This window comes from Mytilus galloprovincialis, chromosome 1 (assembly GCF_965363235.1).
Source record: "Mytilus galloprovincialis chromosome 1, xbMytGall1.hap1.1, whole genome shotgun sequence".
Classification (NCBI taxonomy): Eukaryota; Metazoa; Mollusca; class Bivalvia; order Mytilida; family Mytilidae; genus Mytilus; species Mytilus galloprovincialis.
Window position 1 is genome coordinate 51,366,836 of NC_134838.1, and position 12,192 is coordinate 51,379,027.

Here is a 12,192-nt window from a genome sequence, read left to right on the forward strand (position 1 = left end):
GCTTCCCTTGACCTTGAGATATAAAGCCGCCCGCTTAGCTGCTATAGTAGGGTATGTAGTATTATTAACCACAGTTAGTATACATGTAGAATGGAAACTTGGTACTTAGTTGAACAGGTGTTTGATTTCGGATATCGTTATGAACTAACGACTCTTGCAATGGTAGAAGTGAACCAGTGCTTGTTTCGAAAAAGTAGGTAAAAAACAGATCTTCGTTAGCTCCACTTATAGAGTATAGAGTATTCCTTGAGCATAGTTGGTATACACTTATAAAGATGGCTTAGCGTGTCAGAGGTCCTGAGTTCAATCTTCCTCTGGTGACAATGCTAGTTTTGGAGATTAATAATGCTCTTGTGTTACACTTAATATACTGGTACCCGGTCGCTATTGACAAGTTTGGCATACTGAATAGTTTACGAAGGGAATCAGTCTATGTTATACTTGGCGCTCCAACTGGAAATCAACTGTGAATTAAAGAGAAAAAAATCAGTTTAGTTTTGTGTCTTGTGTCGTCATAGTACTGTAGTGAGATGGCAAAAGAGTAGTGTAAATCATGTTCTGCAGTAACACGCCGTGAGAGTTGCATTCACGTATCACTGTTGTCCAGTCACTAGTTGTATATTTTTCGATATTATTTTTTTATATTATTCACTCTTTTCATAACACTGTTACAAATGATATAAAAAATATCAAAACTATGCATATGGTTACCAGAGTTCCAGTCACCATGCACTACTCAGTGCAAAGATATGGTGATTTATTTCGCTTCTAAATTTGGATACTAATAAATTATGCAGTGCATGTACCTAAAACTAAGATTTATGAACTTCCTACGGCAGAATAGACTTCAGACATTTGTGGTTGGTCTGTTGTGGCGCCTTTGCCTTCAATACACGGTGTGCACTTGGCTACCTTAACGTTTTGCTTCAGGCGCAACCGACAAAGGTTACCCCAGAACACGTGTCATCGCAAACTGATATTAAATCATATTCTGTCAGTGCCACTGTTACTGGATTTTTAGCTCCCTAAGGCATTTGCATTTTTCAAACAACTATATGAATGACAATGTAGTTTGAATATTTCCTATATAGTTCATATCGTCTATAAATATGATATATGAATACATAATTATAAGAAAAAGCTGTGCTTATTGTTGGCATTTCAACTAAAATGTCAAACGTTAAAAGGAAATATCAAATGATACGAAAAGGTAGCTAAAATCTGAAATACAAAAACGATTTTTCAACCCGTATTATTTCTTATACTGTCAGATATTTTAAAGATAAAAAAGGTATCTTGTTTATTCATTTATGTTTCAATTATTTCATTTCTTATTATTGATAACCGACAGGAGCTTCAGTTACAGTTTTTATGTATGTTTTGTCCGACAAACGCCAGTTTAAAACAAAAAGTGGCTGAAAAACAGAAAATCACAATACTTTAGTCTCCTCAACCGATCATGTCTAAATCTTTTTACAAAACTAACATCACTGTTAGAACATGAAACAATGTTTAGTATGATGAATGCTCCTTTTTTCAAGCAGCTTATGACATTTTCAAAAATATATACCAAAACACAAGTACATCAATAAAAGTTATATAAACTTTATATTGGAATATTATACGAACGAAGTATATAGAATCTACTGTTCTTTATCAAAATGTAAAACACAAAAAAAATGAAAACTTGACTTCAATATTTTAAGAAAGTTGAAAATAACTATTCAAATATAGATAATAATTGATAATTTTGAAAAATTGGTTTTATTTCTTTGATGTTCGTCAGTTATACGCCTCTCCATTCATTAACAAGTCGAGAGTGGACTCCACAACTGCGAGAATACTACACATATAAAAAAGAAGATGTGGTAAAAATACTATGATTGCCAATGAGACAACTCTACACAAGTCAGAGACCAAATGACACAGAAATTAACATGTATACTATGCCAATACGTCTTTATGATGTATGTGTGAGTGTACTCTATTACATATATGTCATCACCCCTATTAGGGTATTACTGCAGTTTTAAATAAATCTCGGAGAAATAAATAAATCAAAATATTTAAAAAGATGAAAGAAAGATAACTCTAATTTGTAACTGAGAGCTGTTAAGTCATTTCCCCATGCCTGTGATACTGGTCCAGCCTGCTTTTCTCGTCGATATAAAGTACTGTACTGTCAGGTAGTGAACCAGGATCCCATGATGCCACTTATTCCTTCTGAATTTACCATAGATTATACAGACAAATTGAAACGTATTTTAACCTTTACTACCCAGATTTACAATGCCATGTCTAAGCTTGGCGAGTTAACTTTGTGCTTCCTGTATTATAATGTCGCAATAACAGTTGATCAAATTTCAAAATGTTTTACGAGGGCTTAAATAAATTTCAAATGTTTTACGAGGGCTGAAATCTTAAAAAAAAAATTGTTCAGATTTTACCAATGCTTGAGTATGTTAATCCAAAAATTGAAACAAAAGTATGAGAAGGATTTTCCCCCAAAAAAATAACAACAACATAAAAAGACTTTGTATGACCTTTTGAAATGCAAGTTAACTCGTTATGGCACTGAATGTCCCTCGATGTTAAGATGGAAGCAAAACTGAATAATTTTCTTTAAAAAAAGGAAAAAAATCTTTGTTATATTGTTAGTGGCGGAGGGATAGGAACTTTCTTTGGTTAAAATCATATGCATGTTTTGTGTATCTTTTTAAAATTTGGGTTATCCATAAATACAGAAAAGAAGGACAATTTTTACTGGTGTTCCTTTTAACTAATTTTAAAGCAAGCCTTTGGTTGATCTCCATCAACACTCGGACTATATAGTCAACGCAAAACAAGAAATACCAGTCTAGTTTAAGCTTTTTAGATGAAATTGAATGTCAGTGGCGGACCCAGGGGGGGGGGGGGGTTCTGGGGTTGGAACCCCCCTTTTTTTTTGGCCGATCAATGCATTTGAATGGGAGCATATAGTTGGAACCCCCCCCCCCTTTTACTCTGGGTTGGGACCCCCCCCTTTTTTTAAAATGGCTGGATCCGCCACTGAATGTTGTGATAAAAAGGATAGTGTTTGATTTCTTTCCTTTTTAAATTATACACTAATGTTCGTACATGTAACTAGAAAGGATCAGAGCTTATTGAAAACCAACAAAATAAATCTGTCAAAAATAAATTATACGACCGGAGGCTGTACATTGTACCTGTATACATTTGATTTAAAGGAAATGAATAGTAGCTCAATTATTCGATATTTTATCATTAATAAATGTCTTTTCTATTTTAAACAACAATTGGGTACACGTCACATCTAGGACAATGTTTGATGAAAACAAATTTAATTCGGAAAATGCACTCAAATAGAATATGAAGATCAAAAATTAACAAATTCACTGTTTTCATGATCGGTGAATTTTCACTTCAAGTTTGAGAAAGTTTGATTCATACATCAATATTTTGTAATTTTACATATATATTCGTAAAATAGTCCACTCTGTCAATCACCCGTAACTACATGTACTTATATCATAGAAATATGTAACTTCCGTCATACCTGACTGACTTAGGAAAAATGATTCAGACTATGTTTTTATTGATCATTTATTGATGCGTAATACAACACATACCTAAAGAAAATAAATATTTGAATTTCTAGGATATAATATTTTAGGATGTGTTTAATCCATGATTCTTAACGGATTTAAGATATATAATCTTATGATAGACGAACGGAAGTGATCGTGTAATATTGTCCAAGATGGAAATCCAAAGTTAGTTTAAGATAAGATGTTGATTTTTAATCAATGATCAATTTATTACAATTCTTTGGTTCAAAGTTGAAAGCCTGATGTCATCGAGCTGTGGTAACTTCTGTAAACATGAATTTAGAAGATATCATATTTTTTTGGATTACGTCAGTCCGTATGATTTCGTCAATTTTCAAGTGAGTATACAGAATATACTATATAAGTTCAATATAGCATTGCACATAATTTGCACTTTTTTTTTGTTTTTAATGATTCATGTTTTACTTTAAGTTTTGGTTTTTCAGGTTTTTGTTTAAAAGAAAACTTCATTCAATTATCTGTTCACATTTATGTATATACATGCTTGTATTGGGAACAACATTCTGTCTGCTATTTCTTTTCTTTTGAGCTTGAATAAAAGTGTAACAAAGATAACAGCTTACAAATTTTGATTGGCCTAAGTGTCCCTCTGGACTTACAAAAACGCAAAATAATTTCTCATTATTATCTCAATTCAAAGTTGATGAACTTCAGAATAATTCATAAATTATACATGTACATGTACAAAAAATGTATGCTACAACTCCGATCATTATTTTTGCAGAATGAAAAAAAAAACTTCTACAAAAGTTTATACCAAAGGCATTTAAACACTTTTTTATTTATTCCCTTACATATAGTCAGATAATTATACATTTTCAGAAAAGTTCGGACAGTACAACAATATATAAAGTAGGAAGTCTTGTTTGACCACTATATCTGTTACCTCAGTTAGACCCGGAACAGACATGTCATTAATAAATCATTGACGAGTGACCACTTTAACATCTCCTAATGGGGCTTTTATCATTCTTCACATTAAGATGACGAGTTACTAAGTGACTTATTCAGACATAATGATAAGATTGATTTAAAAAAGAATATTAGGTCATAACACCACAAGATCAACATACCCTTAAAAAAATCAAAGTGGTAACAAGAAATAAAGGTTTCAACCTGATATGATAACTCAGAGGACAGATAAACGAATCCGTAGATGAAAGAAAAATGCACGCAAAGGAAAACTGGACGAAGAAAACAAGATAAAGGAAAAAATACTCCCCCCCCACCCCAAACAAAAAACAAACAAAAAACAACAACAAAAAAATAAAAAAACTGCAAATAGCTTAGTCGATTATCAATTTTTTTAGAAGTCTTGAAAAAAATTTGGGCAAAGAGAGCACTGTAAAAGTGCAAATTCTTAGTAAACTGGATATATTTTAAGATATTTAGTCCAAGAGTTCACTATTTCTTATATGAGTGGTAGCCATCGGTCACTGGACAATTTCTCTTTTACATGAACCCCGATAGATGGTAATGCTACAAAATTGATAAGAAATATTTTTTGTGATATCATTTACATAAATATCACTAACTCGGTCATACTTATAAAGTATCCAATCTAATCAGATCTCGATATCAATAGATTAATGTCAAACATCATAAATTAATCTGATATTTTTTCAAATTTTTTTTTATCTTTTCATCTCATCCAATCACGATAGTATGTCACTCAGTCACTGACAGTTACTTTTTGTCTGGGGGTCACTCTCTTACATAATTATGTATAAGGTTAAAAATAAAAGTTTTTTATAATTAGCTCCGACCGTGCTAGGGCTGTATAGCCAGTCAAGGTCGTTAATCCGATCATAATTTATAATTAGGGTGGTTACCTGGTCTGCCAGTTGCCCACCCGTATGATACATACGTACATTTGTAACACCAAGGAGGTTATATGAGAAGGAGACGAAAGACGATAATTACACATAAAATGTTACCGACTTTTCTGTAAGTGGGTGTTAATTAGTATAATATAACCTCCTTGGTAACACATGTGTGCCCACAATTTAATTGATCCTCACACTATTCATATTTCCGGATAAAACGTAATATTCAATTCTAATCGAGACATGTCAATCTACGTGTGTCGCCACTCCAGACAGACTGTGATAAATTACTAAACAAATAGAGACGTAACTTCAAGAATCACTGCAAAATATTGTTAATACAAAATAATGAAAATAAAAAAAAAAATAACATGCTTAAATTATTGGTTTTCATAAGTTATGGGCAGATTGAGGATAGAAAAATAAATACGCACACTGAATGACGTTCACGATCCTAGATTAGGGCTAAATATTTGAAAGGTTTGCATGCCTCCGGCACATTTTTGCATGTTTAGGGGTCTCTTATAACTTCGAATCCTGGTTTCCAAGCCACCCTAGGCTGTGTCTTTTTGTTATTATTATGCTCGGCTAAATGAAATTCTTGAACCAAGTCAGGAATATGGCAGTTGTATTCCATTTGTTAATGTGTTTTAACTTTTGATTTTACCATATGATAAGGGATATTCATTTTTGTAGTTTTCTTGGAGTTCGGTATTTTTGAAATTTAATAAAAAATTAACTCATTAATGAATAATACAATAAAACGTTGTAGTTTTGATAAATATGTCTAAGGACTGCTAAATGTTGGTTTTTGTTGCGTTTACAAGTCTCTAGGTTTGCTTTACTCCACGCACACCTCCTTTTATTCATATTAAACAAAAAGTACCATAACTTAAATTTACATCATCCAAGTTTTATAAAGCTCACACACAATACTAAGTATAACGATATAAATTTGAAAGTTTTTTTAAATATATAAAGTTTACTATTATCATCCTAATATCCGTACTTTTTTTCTGTTTTCAGTGTGGTTGCCACAAACTATATGTGTTCTGGCGTTCATTCTGGGCAGTGTACCATTTTGCATGGATTATCCTAACAGGAGTTTATAGTTATCAGTGGGCTGGTGACGATCCCAGTCAACAAGTCAAATGGTTTATTTATCTGACATACTGGGCATATTTTGTGTTAACTCTTTCAACAATTATTGATGCTATTTGTGTTGTATTTATAAGTATCAAGAGAGATGACATACTGCAAGGTTAGTATATATTCTGTCATTTTTAAGAGAGTGTGTATGTGTGTAAACATTTTCCTCTTTGAATATATCAGTGGTTATTGCTACGTCTTAAAAAGCTTTATAGAGCTTGATGTTGACGCAGAGGCGAGACTTAGGTGTGCTGTTTCCAGTAGCGGCGTTAACCATTTGTTTTGATTTAAGATAATACCAATGCAAGGGAAACCACAAATGGTACATATGTCATTGATGATAGTTGGTTTGCATTTGTATCAGAATTGGCGCTTCCCATTTTGTCAGAGATTTTGGACCAGTCCCTCAGTCCTCCTGGTCTATTAACATTACAACCGTTTGCTTTAATTGGCAGTTTTCTGTGGTTAAACAGGGACAAAAAATAATATTTTAACAAACCAAGAAAAAAGGCAATACATGTAAATGATAACTAAGTCTTGATCGGATCGGCACTGTTTTGAAGTGTCAAGATATAGCCTGGAGGTGTCTATGGTATACATATTTTAATATCTGCCATTTCGACCTTGATATTTATCAATCAAACATTTTGAAACTGCGAATGAGTAAAGAATGTTTTTTTATGAATTAATTTTCTGTCGCTATAAGGAATAAACAGTCTAGCGTGAAAATGGGTCATTGTTGTAGGCTGTACAGGGGCCTATAATTGCTTACATCCACTTCATTTTAACTTTGGCGTATGATTTTCTCATTGGCAGTCATATACCACATCTTCCATTGATCAGTGGCGAATCGAGGTGGTGTTCCTGGGTTGGAACCCCCTTTTTGACGATCAATGCTTTTGAATGGGGAATTATATGGTTGCAAATTTTCTTATCCTGGGTATGACTCCTACTTTTTTTTTAAATAAATGGATCTACCCATGTTTAATTTTTAATATAATTTGGAGCTTTACCATGTGATAGTCAGTTTCGATATACAATTTTCAATGTATTTGCAACAAAAAAAATCCTTCACCGTTTCCACACCTCTAAAAATTGTGATAGAAAACAATCTGTGTGGCAAGCTATAAAACACTCCGATATAACACAATGAGAAAAAAATCGAAAGAAAGTATCAACGGCCTGCAAAAATGATAAGTTAAAAAAAACAGTAAGGCACACGGCACCAAACTACATGTACAACCACTGAATTACAGATCTCTGGCTTTGGACTGAGTCTTGTCATTTTCTTCAGCCATATTATAATAAATATCGTGGAATAAACTGTCCAGTTAAAAGAACGCTTTCGGAAATAAAAGAATACTTCAAGGGAGTTCGCTTCTCAGTTTCAAAATAATTATTTTTTTCAAATCAATAGTTTATATTGATAGGTGAATAATAAAGGAATCAAAAGAGCAAAAATAATATATAGGTCAATGTGCTTGTTTTCGAGATATAAGCCACTGAAATTTTTGCGGGAGAATATTCTCATTAACAAGTTTAAGTTCTCAAAAACTATTAAAAAATAATTTAAGTTTATAGATGGCTTATCATTATACAATGTAAAAGATTAATAAAAAGAAAAATAGGGGTCAATGGGCAATTTATTTTAAGGAATTAAAATGGATAAAACAAGAGGATTCCGAAAAGCTCAATAAAATCCCCAAACCTCCTTAACAGCAATGTTCTTTAATTGTTTCACGTTTAATTTGGAGATGGATACCACCATTTAATTTTAAAAAATTGAAATATTCAACTAATCGCCCGGCACAAGTAAACAGGATTGTTTTAAGTTGGACATATTTATTGATACAGTGTTAATCCTTGCTTTATTGTATACGAATGCACTTGTTGAGACTTATTCCAGGGTTGGCAAGACCAACTATTTTATAGAAATAAAAAGGTGTTGTGCGATTGCTAATGAGAGAAATAGTTATTCACCAGATTCAAAATCAGAGAGTTTCTAGCAACTCAGCACAGTAAGGCCTTCAAATATGAGCAAAACCAATTTCGCATAGTCAGTTATTAAAAGATTCGGACATGAAAAAATGTCGAAAATCAAAACGAGAATATCAGGGCCTCGTTTATGATAAAGTGAAAACAAACGTAAAGTAATTGAATTATAACAGACAGCAAAAAATCAACAACCTCTGAACTACATACAGATTAAATATACCGTATGTTTCTCCTATAACACAGAGTGTCGGTCTTCGTGCTATATTTAGAGTTCAGGTCTCACTAACTTTAAAAGATGGACATGCAATGCGAAAATGATAAATTTTAAATTTGGAAAAAAACATGTACATGAAAAAAATTGCTATTACCACGCTATTTCAGTTTTCTGTTTCTTTTTCAGACATATCCCCAATAATGCCATGGTATCTAAAAGTAGATTGGGTGTTTTTCAATATATCAAATACTATAAGTATACTGATTTCTATAATGTATTGGGGACTTATTTATACAGGTAAGTAGTTAAAATCTTGAATTTAGATTTGAGTTGGTAGTATTTTGTTCTTTTTATCTATTTTCATAGTGTAATGGTGCTCTCTGTCTTTTCCAATTAATATGTTGGTATCGCATAACCAATCTCTCCCCTCTTGTATCCATGATTTTACTTTCTTGACAATCTGGCGCGTAAAAGATCTGGTTCAAAGCAAATTACATGAAAATAATATGCCATGACGTTCATGAACTTTGACTCTATTTGATAAACTTTGCGGATGTTATACTAGTAGAATAGCAGCATATGATTATTCTTTTGTATGCACTTTTAAATTTATTCACATCTGATTTGTCTAGACATTGTGTTATTTAGCCAAGAGCTTTGTATATTCTATATGGATATTTGTCTATAACTGAAGACTGGATATTGACCTCTAGACGAAATATATTACCGTCAGATACCAAGTATGACCTGCACTAAAGGGATCCACCATGAAAGATCAGCAGCAGAAACCAAAGTTTGTCATTTGTTGTTGTTTTCTGTTTTGCCTCATGCATACCTTTTTTTTTTCTGGATTGACTTTCATTGGAGACGCTAAGATTCAAAAGTTTGGGCATCTTAGCTTCCGTTGGTTGTTTTTGCTTGTTCTATATTTTTTAGCCATTAATCTTACAGTAATGGTTTTCTGTTTTCTTATATAAGTATTTATTTTTCAGGTTCAGAAGAACTGACGTCTGTGAATATAGAAACACATGCTTTGAACATAGTTTATGTTATAATTAACTTTTTCATGACTGGAATTCCGGTGCGTTTCTACCATTTCCTTCATCCAATAGTTTTTGGTATTATATACATTGTGTTTTCCATTATATATGAAGTGTCGGGAGGAACAAATCACCAAAACAAAACCCATATTTATTCCGTCCTAGATTGGAGCGACACGGTCCATACAGCGATGATTGCGCTTCTAATTGTATTCGTAGCCATTCCCATTTGTCATTTTACATTGTTTCTTCTCCATCTTATTAGACTTTTTATGAACAAACAATGCTGTTCACGGCATAAAAGGAGTTGTACAATTGTTACTCCTGAAAATAAATCTTATGGTTTAGACAATAACATGGAACTAAACCACAATAATGAAGTCAAACTTAATGTTTATACAGATGAGGAAGGCAACAATACTCAAAATTTGACAAACCAGTCCCAAATTCTTGTCGATTCAAATTATCAGACTATAATAGATGATTCTTTAAAAACAGATATAGTTTCTATGAAAACTTGGGATGAAGAATCATTTGACACCTTTGACACAGAGGGTGAAACAGAAAATGAAGAGGAAGAGGAAATTGAAAATAAAGAAGAAGATGAAATAAATAACACACGTGATACCGAAATCAATTGTAAAATTCTCGAAAAGGAGACGACTATTAAAACTGATGATTTAATTGAAAAAGAAATTTGTGATGACGTAATTAACATAAGAGGAACTTGTGATGATGAACTTCACAAGACAGAAAGTTGTAATCACGTACTTCACATAAGTGATACTTGTGAAAATGTTCTTCAAATTAGAGAAAGTTGTGATGACGTACTTCACATAAGAGAAACTTCTAATGACAAACATCCCATTCTGAATAACAAAAAAGGTGATACAGAAATTGTCGATCAAGAAAATAACATACGAACGGATTTGTAAACTTTGCTAAATTATTTTTATAAATAAAATGTTTAAACATTTATATAAATATCGGTGATTACTGTATTGTACCTCTAGCTTATCAATCATTAAAATTGAGAATGGAAATGGGGAATGTGCCAAAGAGACAACAACCCGACCATAGAAAAAAAAAAACAACAACAGCAGAAGGTCACCAACAGGTCTTCAATGTAGCGAGAAATTCCCACACCCGGAGGCGTCCTTCAGCTGGCCCCTAAACAAATATATACTAGTTCAGTGATAATGAACGCCATACTAATTTCCAAATTGTACACAAGAAACTTAATTTAAAATAATACAAGACTAACAAAGGCCAGAGGCTCCTGACTTGGGACAGGCGCAAAAATGCGGCGGGGTTAAACATGTTTGTGAGATCTCAACCCTCCCCCTATACCTCTAGCCAATGTAGAAAAGTAAACGCATAACAATACGCACATTAAAATTCAGTCCAAGAGAAGTCCGAGTCTGATGTCAGAAGATGTAACCAAAGAAAATAAACAAAATGACAATAATACATAAATAACAACAGACTACTAGCAGTTAACTGACATGCCAGCTCCAGACTTCAATTAAACTGACTGAAAGATTATGATTTCATCATATGAACATCAGGCACAATCCTTCCCGTTAGGGGTTTAGTATCATACCATCATAACATATATGAGAAGAACATAACCCGTGTCATGCCAACAACTGGTTTTTGAATAAGTGTGTTTAGTTCCGATGCAAAGACCCTATAAGTGAATCAATATTAACGCCAAAATATGCAATCTTTAATGATCTGACAACAGTATCGTAACTATATCCCTTCTTAATAAGTCTATTCAAAGGTTTTGTTAGTTTTTGAGGTGAATACTGACACTTTTGTGCTTTATAAAGAATACAGTGGAGATCACTTCTAACCTCTCATTAGAACTGTCAGGAGAACTGTCATAGAACTGTTCTAACCTGTACTAGAACAGTTCTACCTAGAACAGTTCTACCCTAGAACTGTTCTAAGTAGAACTGTCAGAATCAGTTCTAGGTAGAACTGACTAAATCAGTTCTAGGTAGAACTGTCAGGATCAGTTCTAGGGTAGAACTGTCAGGATCAGTTCTAGGTAGAACTGTCCAAATCAGTTCTAACCGTAGAACTGTCAGCAGAACTGACTAAATCAGTCAGGACTGTAGAACAGTTCTAAACTGACGTCACTGCAGTAAGGGCACTTTAGAATTTAGAAGAAATAAATCACTTCCAATTACTTTGCTATATAATAGCAGATTTTCTATATTTCTTTCTGATCATACGTTACATGTACAAATATCAAAGTGAATAGGAGGTTATCCAACTTATCGGAGAAATATTTTTATAAGATTACATAGGCACTGGTGGTAAGCGGATGG

The 12,192-nt window shown here is 32.9% G+C and overlaps 1 protein-coding gene across 1 annotated transcript; it reads left to right on the forward strand.

Moving 5' to 3' along the window:
- The first annotated feature begins 3,336 nt into the window (after positions 1-3,336).
- Positions 3,337-10,837, forward strand: LOC143077677 (uncharacterized). The gene is made up of 4 exons (XM_076252983.1): positions 3,337-3,946; positions 6,482-6,716; positions 9,000-9,110; positions 9,806-10,837. The coding sequence occupies exons 1-4, from the start codon at positions 3,851-3,853 to the stop codon at positions 10,786-10,788; spliced, it is 1,425 nt and encodes a 474-aa protein (XP_076109098.1). The 5' UTR covers positions 3,337-3,850; the 3' UTR covers positions 10,789-10,837.
- The last annotated feature ends 1,355 nt before the right edge of the window (positions 10,838-12,192 follow it).

Bases quoted from the DNA above. Each gene is read 5' to 3' on its own strand.
- LOC143077677 (XM_076252983.1), top strand. From the start codon at position 3,851: ATGTCATCGAGCTGTGGTAACTTCTGTAAACATGAATTTAGAAGATAT. The intron at 3,947-6,481 runs GTGAGTATACAG...TTCTGTTTTCAG, and splicing joins ATGATTTCGTCAATTTTCAA to TGTGGTTGCCACAAACTATA. The intron at 9,111-9,805 runs GTAAGTAGTTAA...TTTATTTTTCAG, and splicing joins TTGGGGACTTATTTATACAG to GTTCAGAAGAACTGACGTCT.